The following is a 13,875-nucleotide window of genomic DNA, read 5'->3' as shown; positions in this document are numbered from 1 at the left end:
TCCATATTCGGATACTCGAGATAAACTCAGAGGATGATGCTGCGACACAAACGGGGATGTCGGGCCCATAGACGACTTTCTCGTGCGGCCTCCCGCGGGTTTCTAGGCAACCGAGAACGTTTGAAGGGTCGTCTAAGGCGGGGCATTGCGTGCGGTCAACGACATCGCAGAAGATGTAGAGGGCCTCTATTTTCGGCAAAGTCACCTTAAGTGGGCCCCCCCCCACGGGCAGCGCGAGGCCCCGCCCCCCCCCAATTGATCGTCTTTAGCCTCTAGGCCAAATAGTGCGCAAAGCTCGGCATTCAGGAACGCAACGCCTTTGGACATGAGCGCGATCCTCCCGGTGAGGGGATCCAGCTTCGCGCTCAGAATCTTGCTTTCAGCGCGGTTGATCGTTTCCACGATGGACTCGGCCGTGTGGTGCCCGGCTGGCAGAGTAGCGATGGGCGGGAGGGAAGCTATGGTCGTTATCCGATGCTCCCGCTCGAGATTATACCCGCTGTTAAACAGCGAGCACTGCCGGAGCGCCACGAAGTGTGGGCGCCTTATCGGCTGCTCGAATAAGAGCGTCAGTTCGCCTTCGGTGAACACGGCATGTAGGACCACCATTGTGTTGAACATAGCACGCCTTCGTGTTTAATAGGACTGAGCATGGATTGGGAAAGCTGGCGGATGCTGAACGAGGAGGCGATTCCCCGAAGGAAGGAGGAGGAGACGAAGAAGGCGGCAGTTGCGGCGGGAGCCTCTATAGCCGAACATATCAAACACGCTATAGCCGAACAAGTCAAAAAACCGGTTTCCCTAGGTCTCTGACCCTCGCGCAAAAGCTGCTCTACGCCGTGCCCGCGACCCCCGTGGAGAGCACGGCCTCAGACATCACCCCACTACTCACGCAGCTAGAGATACACGTGGCTGAGGACAAATCATTCACGACTGGGGTCCGAGATATATTCAAAGAGATAGTCTGGTGCGCAACCGCCGGATGTGGGGTGTCCCTAGTCGACCACGCTTTCGCCACGCTCCCCTCTGTCATCAGGGGATTTCTAAGGTTTCACGTCTACCACCCGGAGGATACTCTACGAGCTCGGCGCCCCCCTGCCTGGCGACAGCCCGTTCACGCAAAAAGGTAACCCCTACAAGAAGGCCGCTTTCGAGCGTCTATGTATAGAGTTCGGTTTGCCGCGTAAGCCGGACTTCCGATGGAAAGGCGGGCGGAACCACGGGCTAGGCGATGTGTCTGTGTTCTACCCGGGGGAGGAGTATCGCAACGTGCACGTGATCTGTGGCTACGACACGGCGGCGGACGAGTACCCGAGCCACCTCAATCTGTTTAGCGACGAAGGTGGGACGTACAATAGTGGGAAGAAGGTGGTTTACATACGCAACGACGACCACGGGGGCGTGCAATATAGCTGGTTTGCGCCATCCAAAGGTGAGGGGCTGACAAGAGCAGGGCTAGGAAGACTCGACCGCTCGGTCGAGGCGTTCGTCTACACAGTGCTTGGGGCGCAGGTAAACGTCCGTTCCTCTATCGCGGGGGCCGGTGGGCCGGCCATGGAGTCGCAGGCGGAGTTCACGACGCTGCTTGAAGACGCGATCATAGAAAACGACATCGCTCAAAGCGTGCAAAGGTACCAGTTAGCCGTGCAGGAGGCCAAGGTGAGGCTGAGTCTTGCGGTCGCACCAGGAGTGTGGCTGATGCCAAGCGATCTGGTGATAAACACGCAAAGCGTCGTGGGTTACAACAATAAGCTGCAGAAAGCCACGGACTCCATGACGCTCGGCGCAAACGCGATCAACACCGAGAGGAAGCCAGTCGGTGCTCATAACATGGCCGGTTGGCATCCTAGGGTGCAACACGTGACTGACCCTGGGATCGACCGCGTGCCGTCCCGGCGGCGAAGCAAGGCTTCCGCCCCTGCGAAAGTGCACGCAGAGGGCGCGGCCCCTGCCCCCTCTCCACATACGCACGCTGCGCATGGCATGACTGCCGCCGGACCGGGCGAAAAGAGTGACCACACCGCCCTCAAGGCGGGGTTGTCGGCACTCGCGGTGGCCGCGGCGTATTTCTTGTTCCGATGACTGCTTTGCATTCGACGAACCAAGAACGTGGCTACGGCTAGAATGAGCAGCCACGCATTTTCGCCAAGGAATTTTACCGCTTCTCCTGCAGCCTTAAACACGAAGTTCGCGATGCTGCCTACTAGCCGAGGGAGAAGCTCGCCTAGCTTTTTCCCGATGGCCTCAAGCCCGTTACCGACCCCTCTGGCCACGGAGGAGAGCGACTTGCCGAGCGACGTCACAATGGCCGCGATCGTCGTCGCTACGGCCAACCCGATAGCGGTGACGGTAAAGCCGTACTTTTTTAAGATGGCTTTGATGCGCTCTCTTAGCGGCTTTTGGTTCTCGAGCTCTTGGCTTTCGCGTTCTAGTTCGTCGATCTCGGACAGCCTCTCCTCGCTGCGCTCACGGGCCTCTTGGCGGCGACTCTCTGACGTGTTAGGGTCGTCGGTGGTCTCCCTGTCTGCGGCTACCACCCCTTGCAGCTCTTGGACTCGTTCCGTGTTTTCCTGGATGACCGCGTCTACCTCTGCCACGGACCCCATCGCCAGCTTGAAGCCTTTCAGCTTTGCAACGTCCTGTCGAACGCCCCCGTCCTCATTGAACAGCCGTCTTGGTTCAGTCCAACCCCATTTGCCGAGGTTACGAACCCGTATTAGCGTCTCCCCCCTCTGGTCTGACTGGAACCGTATCAGATTCTCGTTAAGATCTGGGTATTTCTCCCTGAGGGACTGGAGACCGTGTCTTGTCGCTGCACCCTCTGTGGTGAACGAGGTTTCAGCGCGTGCCGTTCCGGCGGTTTGCGTTGCGCTTCGCGTAGCCATGCTATGCGCAGCATGCAAACGCGATGACGTGCTCGTCATTGGGATCGACTCCCCATCGTCGGGGTCAAACGGGATAAGGGGCGTCGTCTCGTCGTCCCCCGCTCCGCGATCGGCGGACGCACCCGGCAAGGTATCGTCAATGTCAACGTCAACATCACCCATGATGCGTGCACATAACTCGTGCTATGCTATATTAGACATGTCTAACAGTCCGCACCATAGCCACGCGGCTTCGTACTTTATGTATATATAGTATATATACGTATACGATGTCAGTCAGCGATAAACGTGACCTCCAACGAACACCCAGAACTCCTCTGGGGTTGAAACTCGAGAGAACTGTTCACCAGGTCACTCTCAACCCGTCGACGGCTTCCCTCGGCGAGACGCTATATGTGGCGGTCCCAAAGCTATCGGAAGGCGTCACGCTCGTGCCTGGCTCCTTGAGGGTCGGTCTCGAACTCTCCGTCTCAGGCCATGCGAATAATACCGTCGTGAACAACGTCGGCCGAAATCTCGTGAGCCGCCTGAAAATCACGTTTGCAGGAGAAACGCTCCAGGACACCAACCGCTACGACGTCTTCAAGACGTATGAGGAGCTTTACCTGCTCAAGGTCGAGAGAGAGGACCGCCTGGATCAGGGCATACAGTCAGAAAACATGCGCAAGCTTCGCTCCAAGGCTGGCGATAAAGCAACTAGTAACGTCAAGGAGAACGCTCTAAACGCCGCCCACGGGGCGAGGTACACCATCCCGCTAGAACATTCTCTGCTGACAAACCACGGCGTACTGTACCCAAGGGCGCTCTCCGAGGTGCTGCTCTTCGAAATCACGTTCGCAACGGTTGACCAGGTAGTAGTAGGAAGCGATGCTACCAAATTATCCTATGGCATCAAAAATCTAGAGCTGGAATACGAAAGCCTGAGGGACGACAACCTCGCCCGGTTTGCAGCCGCTGCCTACCAAAACGGCACAACGTTCTTCTACGAGCAAGTGAACCTTCACAAGACCTTCGTGATTAGCAAAGGGACGGACAGAATAATCAACGAGAGTGTCAACCTGCCGCGAAGGTCTATGAGTGGTCTGTTGCTCCTCTTTGTGGAGCCATACACGGCAAGGCTCGCGACTCTGAGAAGTTCGTGTACCCCGACATCAAGAGCGTTCGCGTTACAATCGACGGCGTGCCAAACAGGGTCTTCAGCCAGGGGCTGCTCCCCACGGATTTCTGGAGGGAGGCGAAAAGGCGGTTCGTCCGCCCCTCCCCGGGGGGGGGCACAGCGGAGCGCCTAGTGTCAGCCCCGAGTCGTTATATGGCGATGACAAGTTTGCTCTGTGGATCGACCTTCGGACGACGGACGACAGTGCTATCCATGGGGGTGGTCTCCGATTGGTCAATACGCGCGACGGTGTGCACCTCGAAATAAAACGCACGGCAAGCGGCACGGGTACCGTAAACTGTCACGTGTTTGTGGTGGCCGACGTCCAAATGAACCTTATGAACGGACAGCTAGAGTCCATACAATACTGAGCACAGACAGTTTCTGCGCGGTATGGACCCGAAAAACATCCCATTTAACGCTCTCATCGTGGGCCCGACGTCATGCGGGAAGACCCGATTCATAGTGGACCTGCTGCGCGGCCCTTTCCGGAGCAGGTTTGACTACATCGTACTCATGTGCCCTACCTTTGTCTACAACAAAACATACGACGGCATCGGCGAGGGCGACGATCGTCTGTTTGTCATCGCACCTGAGGCGGGTCAGATCGACATACTGCTGAGGTTTGTCTCCGCTCTCTTCGAAGGCACTAATACGCTAATCATACTCGACGACTGTGCGGCCTCGAAAGAAGTGGAACCGAGGCGGCCTTTTTCCATGCTGCGGGTATACGCATGCGTATACGTATAAGATGATTGCAGACCGAGTACGCGCAGCAGTGCGTATGCACACCAAGCAGACGGCAAACGCCTGTTGGAGACTGATACATGCGTTGCAACGCATTGCAATGCATTGCGATACACACGTAATGGCCCGCCGGAACGGCAAGCGCATGTCCGACGAAGAACTCGATGCGTTCCTTCGTCCTATATACTACGCCAGAGGTGGCTTCCAAGGAGTGACCGCTCTGCATGCCAAACTTCCCAAGGGATCAGCCTCCATAGATCGAGTGCGCAAGTGGGTAAGCTCGCAGCCAGTCGGGGGCTACACACAGACACCCCCTCCTACTACTACCTACGGCCACTTCTCGGAGCAGATACCAAACTGTATCCACCAGTCGGACCTGCTATTCTTGCCAACCGACCGCGGGTACAAGTATGCCCTGACTGTCGTTGACGTTGCTTCACGATATAAAGCCGCCTGCCCACTGAGGACTAAGAGCGCGGCCGTCGTCTCCCGCGAACTCGCTGGCATCTATGCAGAGGGACCTCTCGCATGGCCTAAAGTCCTCATGGTTGATGACGGCACGGAGTTCAAGGGCGCTACCACAAAGCTCCTGACAGACCACGGGGTGGAGGTCCGAAGGGCTGAGCCAGGGCACCACAGGAGCCAAGCTTTCGCCGAGTCTTTCCATCGCTGGCAGGCACAGCGCCTATTTCGTGCGCAGTACTCGAAGGAGCTTGCATCCGGCTAGACAAACCGCGAGTGGGTTACTGCTTTGCCAATTGTCATCTCGGACATGAACGCAACGAAGACTCGCATGACTGGCTTTGCGCCTAAAGACGCCATAAAGCTGAGGTGCGTGCCTCTCAAAGCCGAAAAGCCCCCATTAGAGGTCCCCTTAGGGGTAGGAACAGAGGTGTACATCGCCGTAAACGAGGAAGACCTTCAGGACAAGGGCCGACGGCGAGCGACGGACCCGTGGTGGACAAGCAGGGCATACCCAATACTAAAGAGGGTCATGGAGCCCGGACAGCCAGTGTTGTATTACACGGCGTACTCTAAGCAAGGCTTCACGCGTTCGCAGTTGCGTAGCGTGACGCTAGCGTGGCAAAACAGATAAAAAAATCTGCTGATCGCGCTAGCGCCACCCTAGCGTGATCAGCGCTTGTGCCTTCTATTGCAGCTAAGGCACGTGAGTCTGACATTCCACTTGTAGTGACCCTGACTGTCGTCCAGCCGGTCGATACTGAAGCATTGGGGATGACTCTTGGTGTACCCCTGAAGCAGAAGCTGAGTGTCACAGACCGTGCACTTCTTTTCCGCGTCAGCAATCATGCCGAGTACGTAATCTACCGTCAGAACGTGGTGCGGTCCCGTGTACTTTGTGCGACCCTTTTGCCTTTCGTCTATAGCGTATCGCTTGATTCGCGCTATAATCTTCACTCTTCACTGGGCGTAGCCTGCATTCCTGTGGGAACCAAGGCACCGGGGGTGTTATTGGGGGGGATCATGCGAACTATCTGGTCGGCGAGCCGCACGCGTGAGATGCCGGTGTATACAGCATTCGTGATCCAGCCCTCTAAGCTGTGATCTATGATAAACAAACGTCTTGGAGTCTGGATAGTCTTGCCCTGCACCCGGTGGACTGTCCCACAGCCCGCGTATTTCCACTCGAGGGGAAGCCCGTTAAGGACCGCGTCGAGAGGAACCTCGACTACCGTGCCTTTGTACGCGTCGACCTTCTCGCCCCTTTTGCCTGGCACGGGCACCGGCCGCCCTTGCTTGCGATAACGATGCGCGACGCTAGGATCGGGGTCAAAGCGGATGGTTGCTGGCAATCGGGGGTTGTTTTTCCTGTGGTGCTCTACCAATCGCTGCTGAACAAGGGCCCCCATCTTGTTGGTCGAGCACACCCACATAACGCTTGGGTGGGCCTGCTCGATCGCCGCGTCGAACGCCACCCCATCCCACTCCTCTCGAAACATCTCAAGCTGTTGGGAGTCTGGCTGACACCAAATCCGGCCCTTTATGTCGTGGAGCCTGGAGGAGGGCGCGGCAGAGCCGCAGTCGAATGTACTGTACGGCTTTCTGCAGTCTTCACACAGGCAGCGGTAGTCGGACTCGAACCAGCGGATGTTCCCTTGTGCCCACTCCTTGAGCATATCGTGAGGCCCCTCTTTATCTAACCAGGGCGGGACCTGCCCATAGTCGCCACAACACACTACCTGACACGGCCGCGTGGCGAGATACCCTAGGATGGCGCGTAGCACCTTAGTCTGTACCTTACAAAACTCGTCGATGATAATCACTTCTGCGAGACGGTCGAGTTTGTGCCCCAGTTCGGAAGGTCTCCACTCCTCTATCGGCTTCTCCGCTGGTATGCAGAGGTAGTGGTGGTAGGTTTGAGCCTTTACCGCGAGGCGCGGGTTGTTGCGATGGTCGTGGGCGAGGTCGTTCTCGGGGGTGAGCACCACAACTTTCCGTTGCGGAACATGCTCACCGCCCACTCGGTCTTCCCCGATCCTCCCTGGCCGGCTAGATACATCCTTGCAGAGGTTGCGGCCACTAGATCGCACGGCAGACTCGGCGCAGTGCTTGGCTCCATAGCCAAGCACCCCGACCTCTTCGGACCCCAAGCCGCTTCGGGTCGCCACTCGTACCCAGGCTTCTTGTGGCGCCACTCTCCATACCTCGGATTTCGCTCCACGAGCTTCACACCACTGGGCACCGCCTTTGCGTATATGGCATCTGTGCACACTCGGAGGACGTCTTCGCGAGGGATCCGCCTTAACATGCGTCGCAACGCTATGTTTGTGTACTCCAAGACGAAGGCCCTGATATGGTACCATTGTGAGCGCCGGACACCGTCTTTGTATTGTATCAGATGAGCCCCGTCGGCATGCTCGAAGTTAAGTAAGTGGTCGGTGCCCGCAAGGAGGTTTGTCAGATACGCGGCTTCTTCACGGTCGCAGACTACGATCGAGGACTCGTCGCCATGGCGAGCGCACTTGCCTACGAAACGGACAGCGAGATCTCGACCCTCAGGGTACTGCGAGTCTTCGCCGCCGGGGCGGCACGCGATGGAGTGGGGGAACTTGATGGGATCCTTTTTTCCGACGCTATACAACACCTCCCTCGCCTCGGCCATGACGAGGTCACCCGAGTCTAACAGGTCCTTGAGCTCTGGCGTGGTGATCCAGCCCTCGTTTTGATCCAAGTGCTGCCCTACCCTCCCGGAAGTGTAGGGGTGGCAGGCCTCAGAGAACCCCCACTCGGTCAGCTGAATGGCCCCGGTCAGTTGAAGAACCTCGCTCAATGGCCGTCCCACAACATCCGCGATACGATACACGTTCGTAGGGAAGCCGTATTTCCGTACCAAATCAATGGCGTCCGAGGCGCCGCCGAAGACGCTGTCCTCGCATCCTAGGTACGCCGCACGCATGTCGATGTGCGCATGAGGCTGCGCCCCTAAGTTTTCCTTGCTATTCCACACTTAGGACTCAACCTGCGCCGCTCGCCAGACGTCCCTGTATTTAAGAGGCGTTGGCCTGATGTTCTCTCTTTGGATCCACTTCTTGAAGGGATACCCTATTGCACCGCCCATCGAGTGCGTAGCTTCGGTGTACTCTTGGTAGGCTGGGTGGTCATCAGGGAGCCATTGAGGATCATATCCAGTCTCGTCTGTAAACGCCCTGTCGATAGCCCATCCGTCTTGTCCCGATCGGTACAGTTTGCCTTCGTGCGTGACTATAACACGCCCACACAGCCAGATCCTCGTGCTTCTGGGGATCGCCCTGTTTATAAAGCGAATGAGCACCTCTCGCACTTTTGCCTCGCGCGTCTTTGTGGCGGCACTGGTAGCGCGAGGCGCTGCCTTCTCCTGACATAACGAACGAAGCTCCCCCTCAGTCTCGAAGTCTAGGCCGTGGACGCTCGCGATCACAGGTGGTTCAGTCGGAAGCTCCGCCTAGGCGTGGCTATTGTGGCAAGGGATGCGGATTTGTGTGTACCCCCTCTCGTACTTCCCCGAGTCCCACATAACGTTGCCCAGGGCGTCCACGGCTACCAGCATTATCTCGAGCTTCTTTTCCATCTCAAAGAGGTCTTTTTTGGTGCATCCTGTAGTGGCCAGCTTCTTGTCAAATCGCTCGAGGATCTTGCCTCGTGTCTTGGTCAGACCAAGGGAGCGCGAGGTGCCGCGGTTCCTCAAGAAGTCGGCAACATAGCTCACAACACAGTTAGCGAAGGCGTCACTCCCCTCTTGCTCAAACATTGGCCCAGGCTCCCCATTTTGCTTAGGTAAAGGGCGAAGCTCGTATCTCACATAGACGAGGTACTCTCGTCCTTTCTCCCAAATACCCGCATCGATGCCTTCCAGGGCGCCGACTGCGATTTGGTCCCCTCTTTTGACTAACGACCCACCAATCGTGTGCTCCGAGCGCTTTTCCTCCTCCGTGATTGGCGCCAATGGCTCTGCGGGGGCCTTACCAACGACCGTGAAGAGTCCGTAACGCCAGTCGGGGTCTACCATCTCGAGCACCAGCGGCAGCACTGCGTTTGCCCTCAGAGACTCTCGCTCGCGCGAGACCCACCACACCGAGCCGTCGTCATTAATATCAGGCCCCCGCATAACCGGCTTTAGAGCAATGACTCCTGCTCCACCAAGATCTCGTATCTCCTGGTAAACACCGGCGCTTATGTCTTGGCCCCGAAGAGTGGCATCCACGCTTGGAAACCGAAGATGGGCGCCGCCGACGAAGAGAGAATAGTACTCCTCGGGGTCTAAGCTCTCTGGGACCTCTTGCCGCCGTCCCGGCAGCAAAGGGTCGACTTCTTCTGTCCACACTTTCGCCGGTACGAGCGGCTTAAGCAGCTTGTGTTTGACATCGTCGGGGATGTCCTCGTCCAGGATGTTCTGGACCAGCCCTGCCAGTACGGCGGGCGCCTCTTTGTCAGGCATGCTATCGAGAATCTCCTCTATATAAGCGTCCATGTTTGGGTATACCCTGTGCCACCCAGTCTCCGACTGCCCGTATCACAACCGGCGGGACGAGTGTTCGGGTATGACTTGTGCCACCCAGTATCAATTGCCCGTACCGCGGGCTGCGATGTCAGACAGGAAGGGTGCGAATTATTTCCGATCGCGCCTCTCGACGCCACGCATCCTCTGCCCTTCACGATTCGCTCCGCAGGGGCGGCACAACCGCGTCTCCGACCGAGTCCCTATGCCGCAGATCCTGCACGGCACGGGGAGGGGGGTGCCCTTACGGAGCCTTTGGAGGTGCACCTTGCAATAGGTGTCCATGCATCTCCGGCCGCACGTGTTTGCGTGGCCGACCTTTAGCCACCCGCAATAATCCTTTCCGCACCTCATCCTTCGAACGCTCGGTATACCACAGGACAGACGGATGTCTAATTGCAAGTCCTTGGGGGTTCGAACTGCATCATTGGAAAAATATAGCCATGATACTTCATAACAACTTCATTTATTAGGGTGCGAGTCACAAAGTCCTTAAAAACGTATGTCATGAAGTATCAAGCTCAATTATCCAAGATGGCGGCTCCACTCAAACACGAAATTAGACCTAAAGTGCTTGGCTGGAAACTTTCAGTAACAACCGAGGGGAAAGAAGAGGACGCCTTTGTAGATGGAGTTTTAAAGAGTTCGGCCGCCTCTATGAAACCGTATTTCGGAAACAGGAGGCTTCTGTGGCAAACAAAGATTGCCATAAAATCGTAGACCTCTGGCCGGCGATCGAGCGTTCGATAAAAAGAACACACGGCGGTATTCATCGCCCTATTATCGCTGCTTTAGTAGAGAAATCCCGAGAAAAGTTCGAAGTCATGAACACAAGCACGACCAAACTGGGGATTGGGGGCAATTCAAGCACCACGTGAGTAAAACTCAGGTTTAAACGCCACGCCAGCGGCTTTGAATTTACGGCCGAAAAACAGTTATTCCGCGCTCCGTAGGTCTTGCGTAGATGGATAATTAGCAATCTACGCGGGGCCTCATCCGCATGAGACGGGGCTGGGGGCCGCTGGCTGGGTTTGTGTACGCGGAACGGGCTCGGCCTACTACATACACAATCGCCCAGGTCGCGCCTGCGCGCTTTTTGGAACAAAGAGTTGTGTACGCGAACCGCGCCCGGCCTACAACAGCAATTGCCCCAAAAAGTAGTGTACAAGAAACCGCGCCCGGCCTACATGGGCAATTGCCCCTAAGAGTCGTGTACGCGAACCGCGCCCGGCCTACATGGGCAATTGCCCCAAAGAGTCGTGTACGCGAAGCGCGCCCGGCCTACATGAATAATTGCCCTAACTATTTATGTACGTGAAACATTATATGCTTGATATATGTGGAAGGGGGGGTAGCATCCGCATGATACGGGGCTTGGGGGCTCGGAGGGGCGCGCCGCGCCTCCCAAGCCTAAGATGGGGTTGGGTGGGGGGGGGGGGGGGGGGCGGAGGGGCCCGCCGATGCCCCCAGGGGAGTTTCACTCAAACCACCCAGTCCCCCCCCCCATGTTACCATGAGAGATCAGAAAACATTTGACAGCGAATTGTTTCTAATGACACAGTGAATCATTCAGAAAAGTACCGAAGAATTAATTATTCACGAAATCCTTAAGATCAATATAAGAAGTCTATCACGAACAAAACTTAAAGTTTGTTCGACATAAATAACAAAAACATAAACCCACAAATATTGGGTTAACTATGTTTTTTGCAGCCCTTGTTTCCACGTTGAGACCTTTGATAACAATGACGACGTAGACGCACGTGTGAGGGACGTAACATAGCAGTATAATGGTCATAAGGTATTTAAGGGCTTTGAGAGACTTGCGATACTTAAGAATGCGTATCTGATCAGCCCGCGCATTTCCACTGCTACGTAAATTACGGTCTGGTTACTCTTGTGCTTTTCCACGTGTCTCTGCTGAGTTCTTTAAACTTCTCAGTTGAAACGCATTTAAATAATTACATTCTTTTACCTGTTGCGGATTTCCCTGACTATATTTTTTCTCGCTTGAAATCTCGCCTGGTCATCCTTTTGTTGTTTCCTCCCTGGTCTTCTCTAGGCAGTGCATTATTCGAGACATCAACGAAAGACATCCCACTAGTATAGACGTTGCTCACATTTTCATGTAAGTTCCAAGCTTTTTGTCGGGTAGTCATTTTTCGATAGTGCGTCCTCAGTGCAATGTAAGCCTTGGAATAAGCTAAGATCAAAGTCGCAAGGCACATCAACATAAGCGCAGTAATCACCACGAAAAACAGCTTTGCTTCTACCCACAGCTGTAGGAACCCAGGTAACACAGCGAAAACCCACAGGATCACCACCAGTCTGACAACGCGGCATTGCGTGACAATCAAACGGTAACGCAGTCCTAAGTGTAACGCAAGGCATCGGTCAAGACTCATAACTGTAAGACTATAGAACGATGTGCCGGCCAGGAAGTAGCTCGAGACAAGCGCAACAATTTGCACCCCTGCGTTGCAGAATTCCTCGAATTTGCCACTGATTTCTGAGAATTTGTACGCCACGTAAAAAGGCTGCGTCACGAGACCGATGAGGAGATCCGAGAAAGACAGGCTGCAAATAAGAATGTTTGATGCAGAGTGAAGAGGTGGCGTCTGGTATATTGCAAGAATGACCATAATGTTCAGGAGGATCGTAGGAGGGGAGAAAAGGCAGTTGAGGACAATGTTGACGACATAGCTGGTGTAGGCTAGTTCTACGGACGCGCGATCCAGTACGATGAACCAGCAAGTCTGTTCAATTGTTTCGTTAGTCTGCATTGTCTGTTAAGTTCTATCCGAGTTTCCATGTACTACTACTGTTTGCCCTTAGCACGCCCATTAGGTTTAAAGGCCCTCTCACCGCTTGTGATAGTTCAGTTCAGGAGCAAGCTATCGTGCCATTTTATAGTCTTGGCTTGACTGTCGATGATCGTGTTTCAAGTAATAACTAAAATGGCTCAGAGCACTTCAGGAAATGTGGATATCTAATCTATTACCGTTTTAAAACATTTTTTAAGTCGGTTTTCTTTTTAGTGCTATCTTATTTCATGAGATTATTTTTCTATGAACCGAGTTTTCTCAAACTTTAGTAAAGTATCATATTCAGTTTCATCACACAGCTTACGCGCTCCCTGGCGGGCAGTGCATCCCCCCCGTAGAGACGGAACTCTCTCAAAACGCCGTGTAAAAACACCTTACTGATCTTTCGGTCATTAAGAGGCATATATTTAATAGGAATCAAGGGATAAAGCTTCAATGGACTAGACATGTATTGAACCCATTTGGTGAAGACGGAAAAACCGTATGCTCCGCGAAGAGATACTGAGGGAGATGCCACGTTTTCGTACAATGGCCGTCTGTCTTGCATTCCGAACTGAGTTTCCCTTTTCAAAACACTAATACCAAGAGGCTGAAGTGCACACTTCCAAGACTGGCATTTTCGCTGACTTTTTTCTTGATTATCCTCAAGCATCGTTTATGAAGGCTGGGACAAAATCTGCAAATTTCAGACACTTTACAAAAAGCCGCATCAAAATTTAAAATGTCGCATTTGATATTTTGTTAATTATCACTCTCTAAGTACTTAAAGTTGAAACATTACCTCATGTTACGCATTTGTTAATAAATATTCGCATAAAATTTAGTTTTCGGAGGAACTAATCCTGTAAAGAACCACCATGAACCCCTAAGCACACATCAGACACAAATATTGTGGCCAAACCCCATTTTACCTACTTTTAAATCTGTAGTGGAACTCCGATTATTCGAACTCGAACTTCGCGCTAACTAGGATTGACTCAAGTTCCCTAGAAACTACTTTTCAGTCATTTCCATTTGATAACTCGACATCCCCCCTAACTTGAACTGACTCTTAGTTCCCTAGATACTATTTTTTAGTCATTTCTATTCGGATAACTCGAACTCCCTGCTTACTCGAACTGTTTCCTCGTTTCATGTGAGGGTTCGAGTAAGCGCGCTTTACTTCATTGACTATGCAGAATAGCGACATGTTTCTATAGCTGTTCTGTTCTCTGTTCAAAATCGATGTACCCTTATCTCACAGCATCAATTAAACGGAACCAAGGG

The 13,875-nt window shown here is 54.1% G+C and overlaps 1 protein-coding gene across 1 annotated transcript; it reads right to left on the bottom strand.

Annotated features, from left to right (window-relative positions):
• Positions 1 to 11,778: 11,778 nt before the first annotated feature.
• Positions 11,779 to 12,567, bottom strand: LOC125563106 (5-hydroxytryptamine receptor 1B-like). Its single transcript, XM_048727922.1, has one exon. The coding sequence runs from the start codon at positions 12,565 to 12,567 to the stop codon at positions 11,779 to 11,781; it is 789 nt and encodes a 262-aa protein (XP_048583879.1).
• Positions 12,568 to 13,875: the final 1,308 nt, after the last annotated feature.

Source organism: Nematostella vectensis, chromosome 5 (assembly GCF_932526225.1).
Source record: "Nematostella vectensis chromosome 5, jaNemVect1.1, whole genome shotgun sequence".
Taxonomy (NCBI): Eukaryota; Metazoa; Cnidaria; class Anthozoa; order Actiniaria; family Edwardsiidae; genus Nematostella; species Nematostella vectensis.
Note: the sequence above shows the minus strand (reverse complement) of the source record. Positions and strands in the feature narration are given on the sequence as shown.

Excerpts from the sequence above, each read along its gene's own strand:
- LOC125563106 (XM_048727922.1), bottom strand. The coding sequence starts at position 12,567 with ATGCAGACTAACGAAACAATTGAACAGACTTGCTGGTTCATCGTACTG.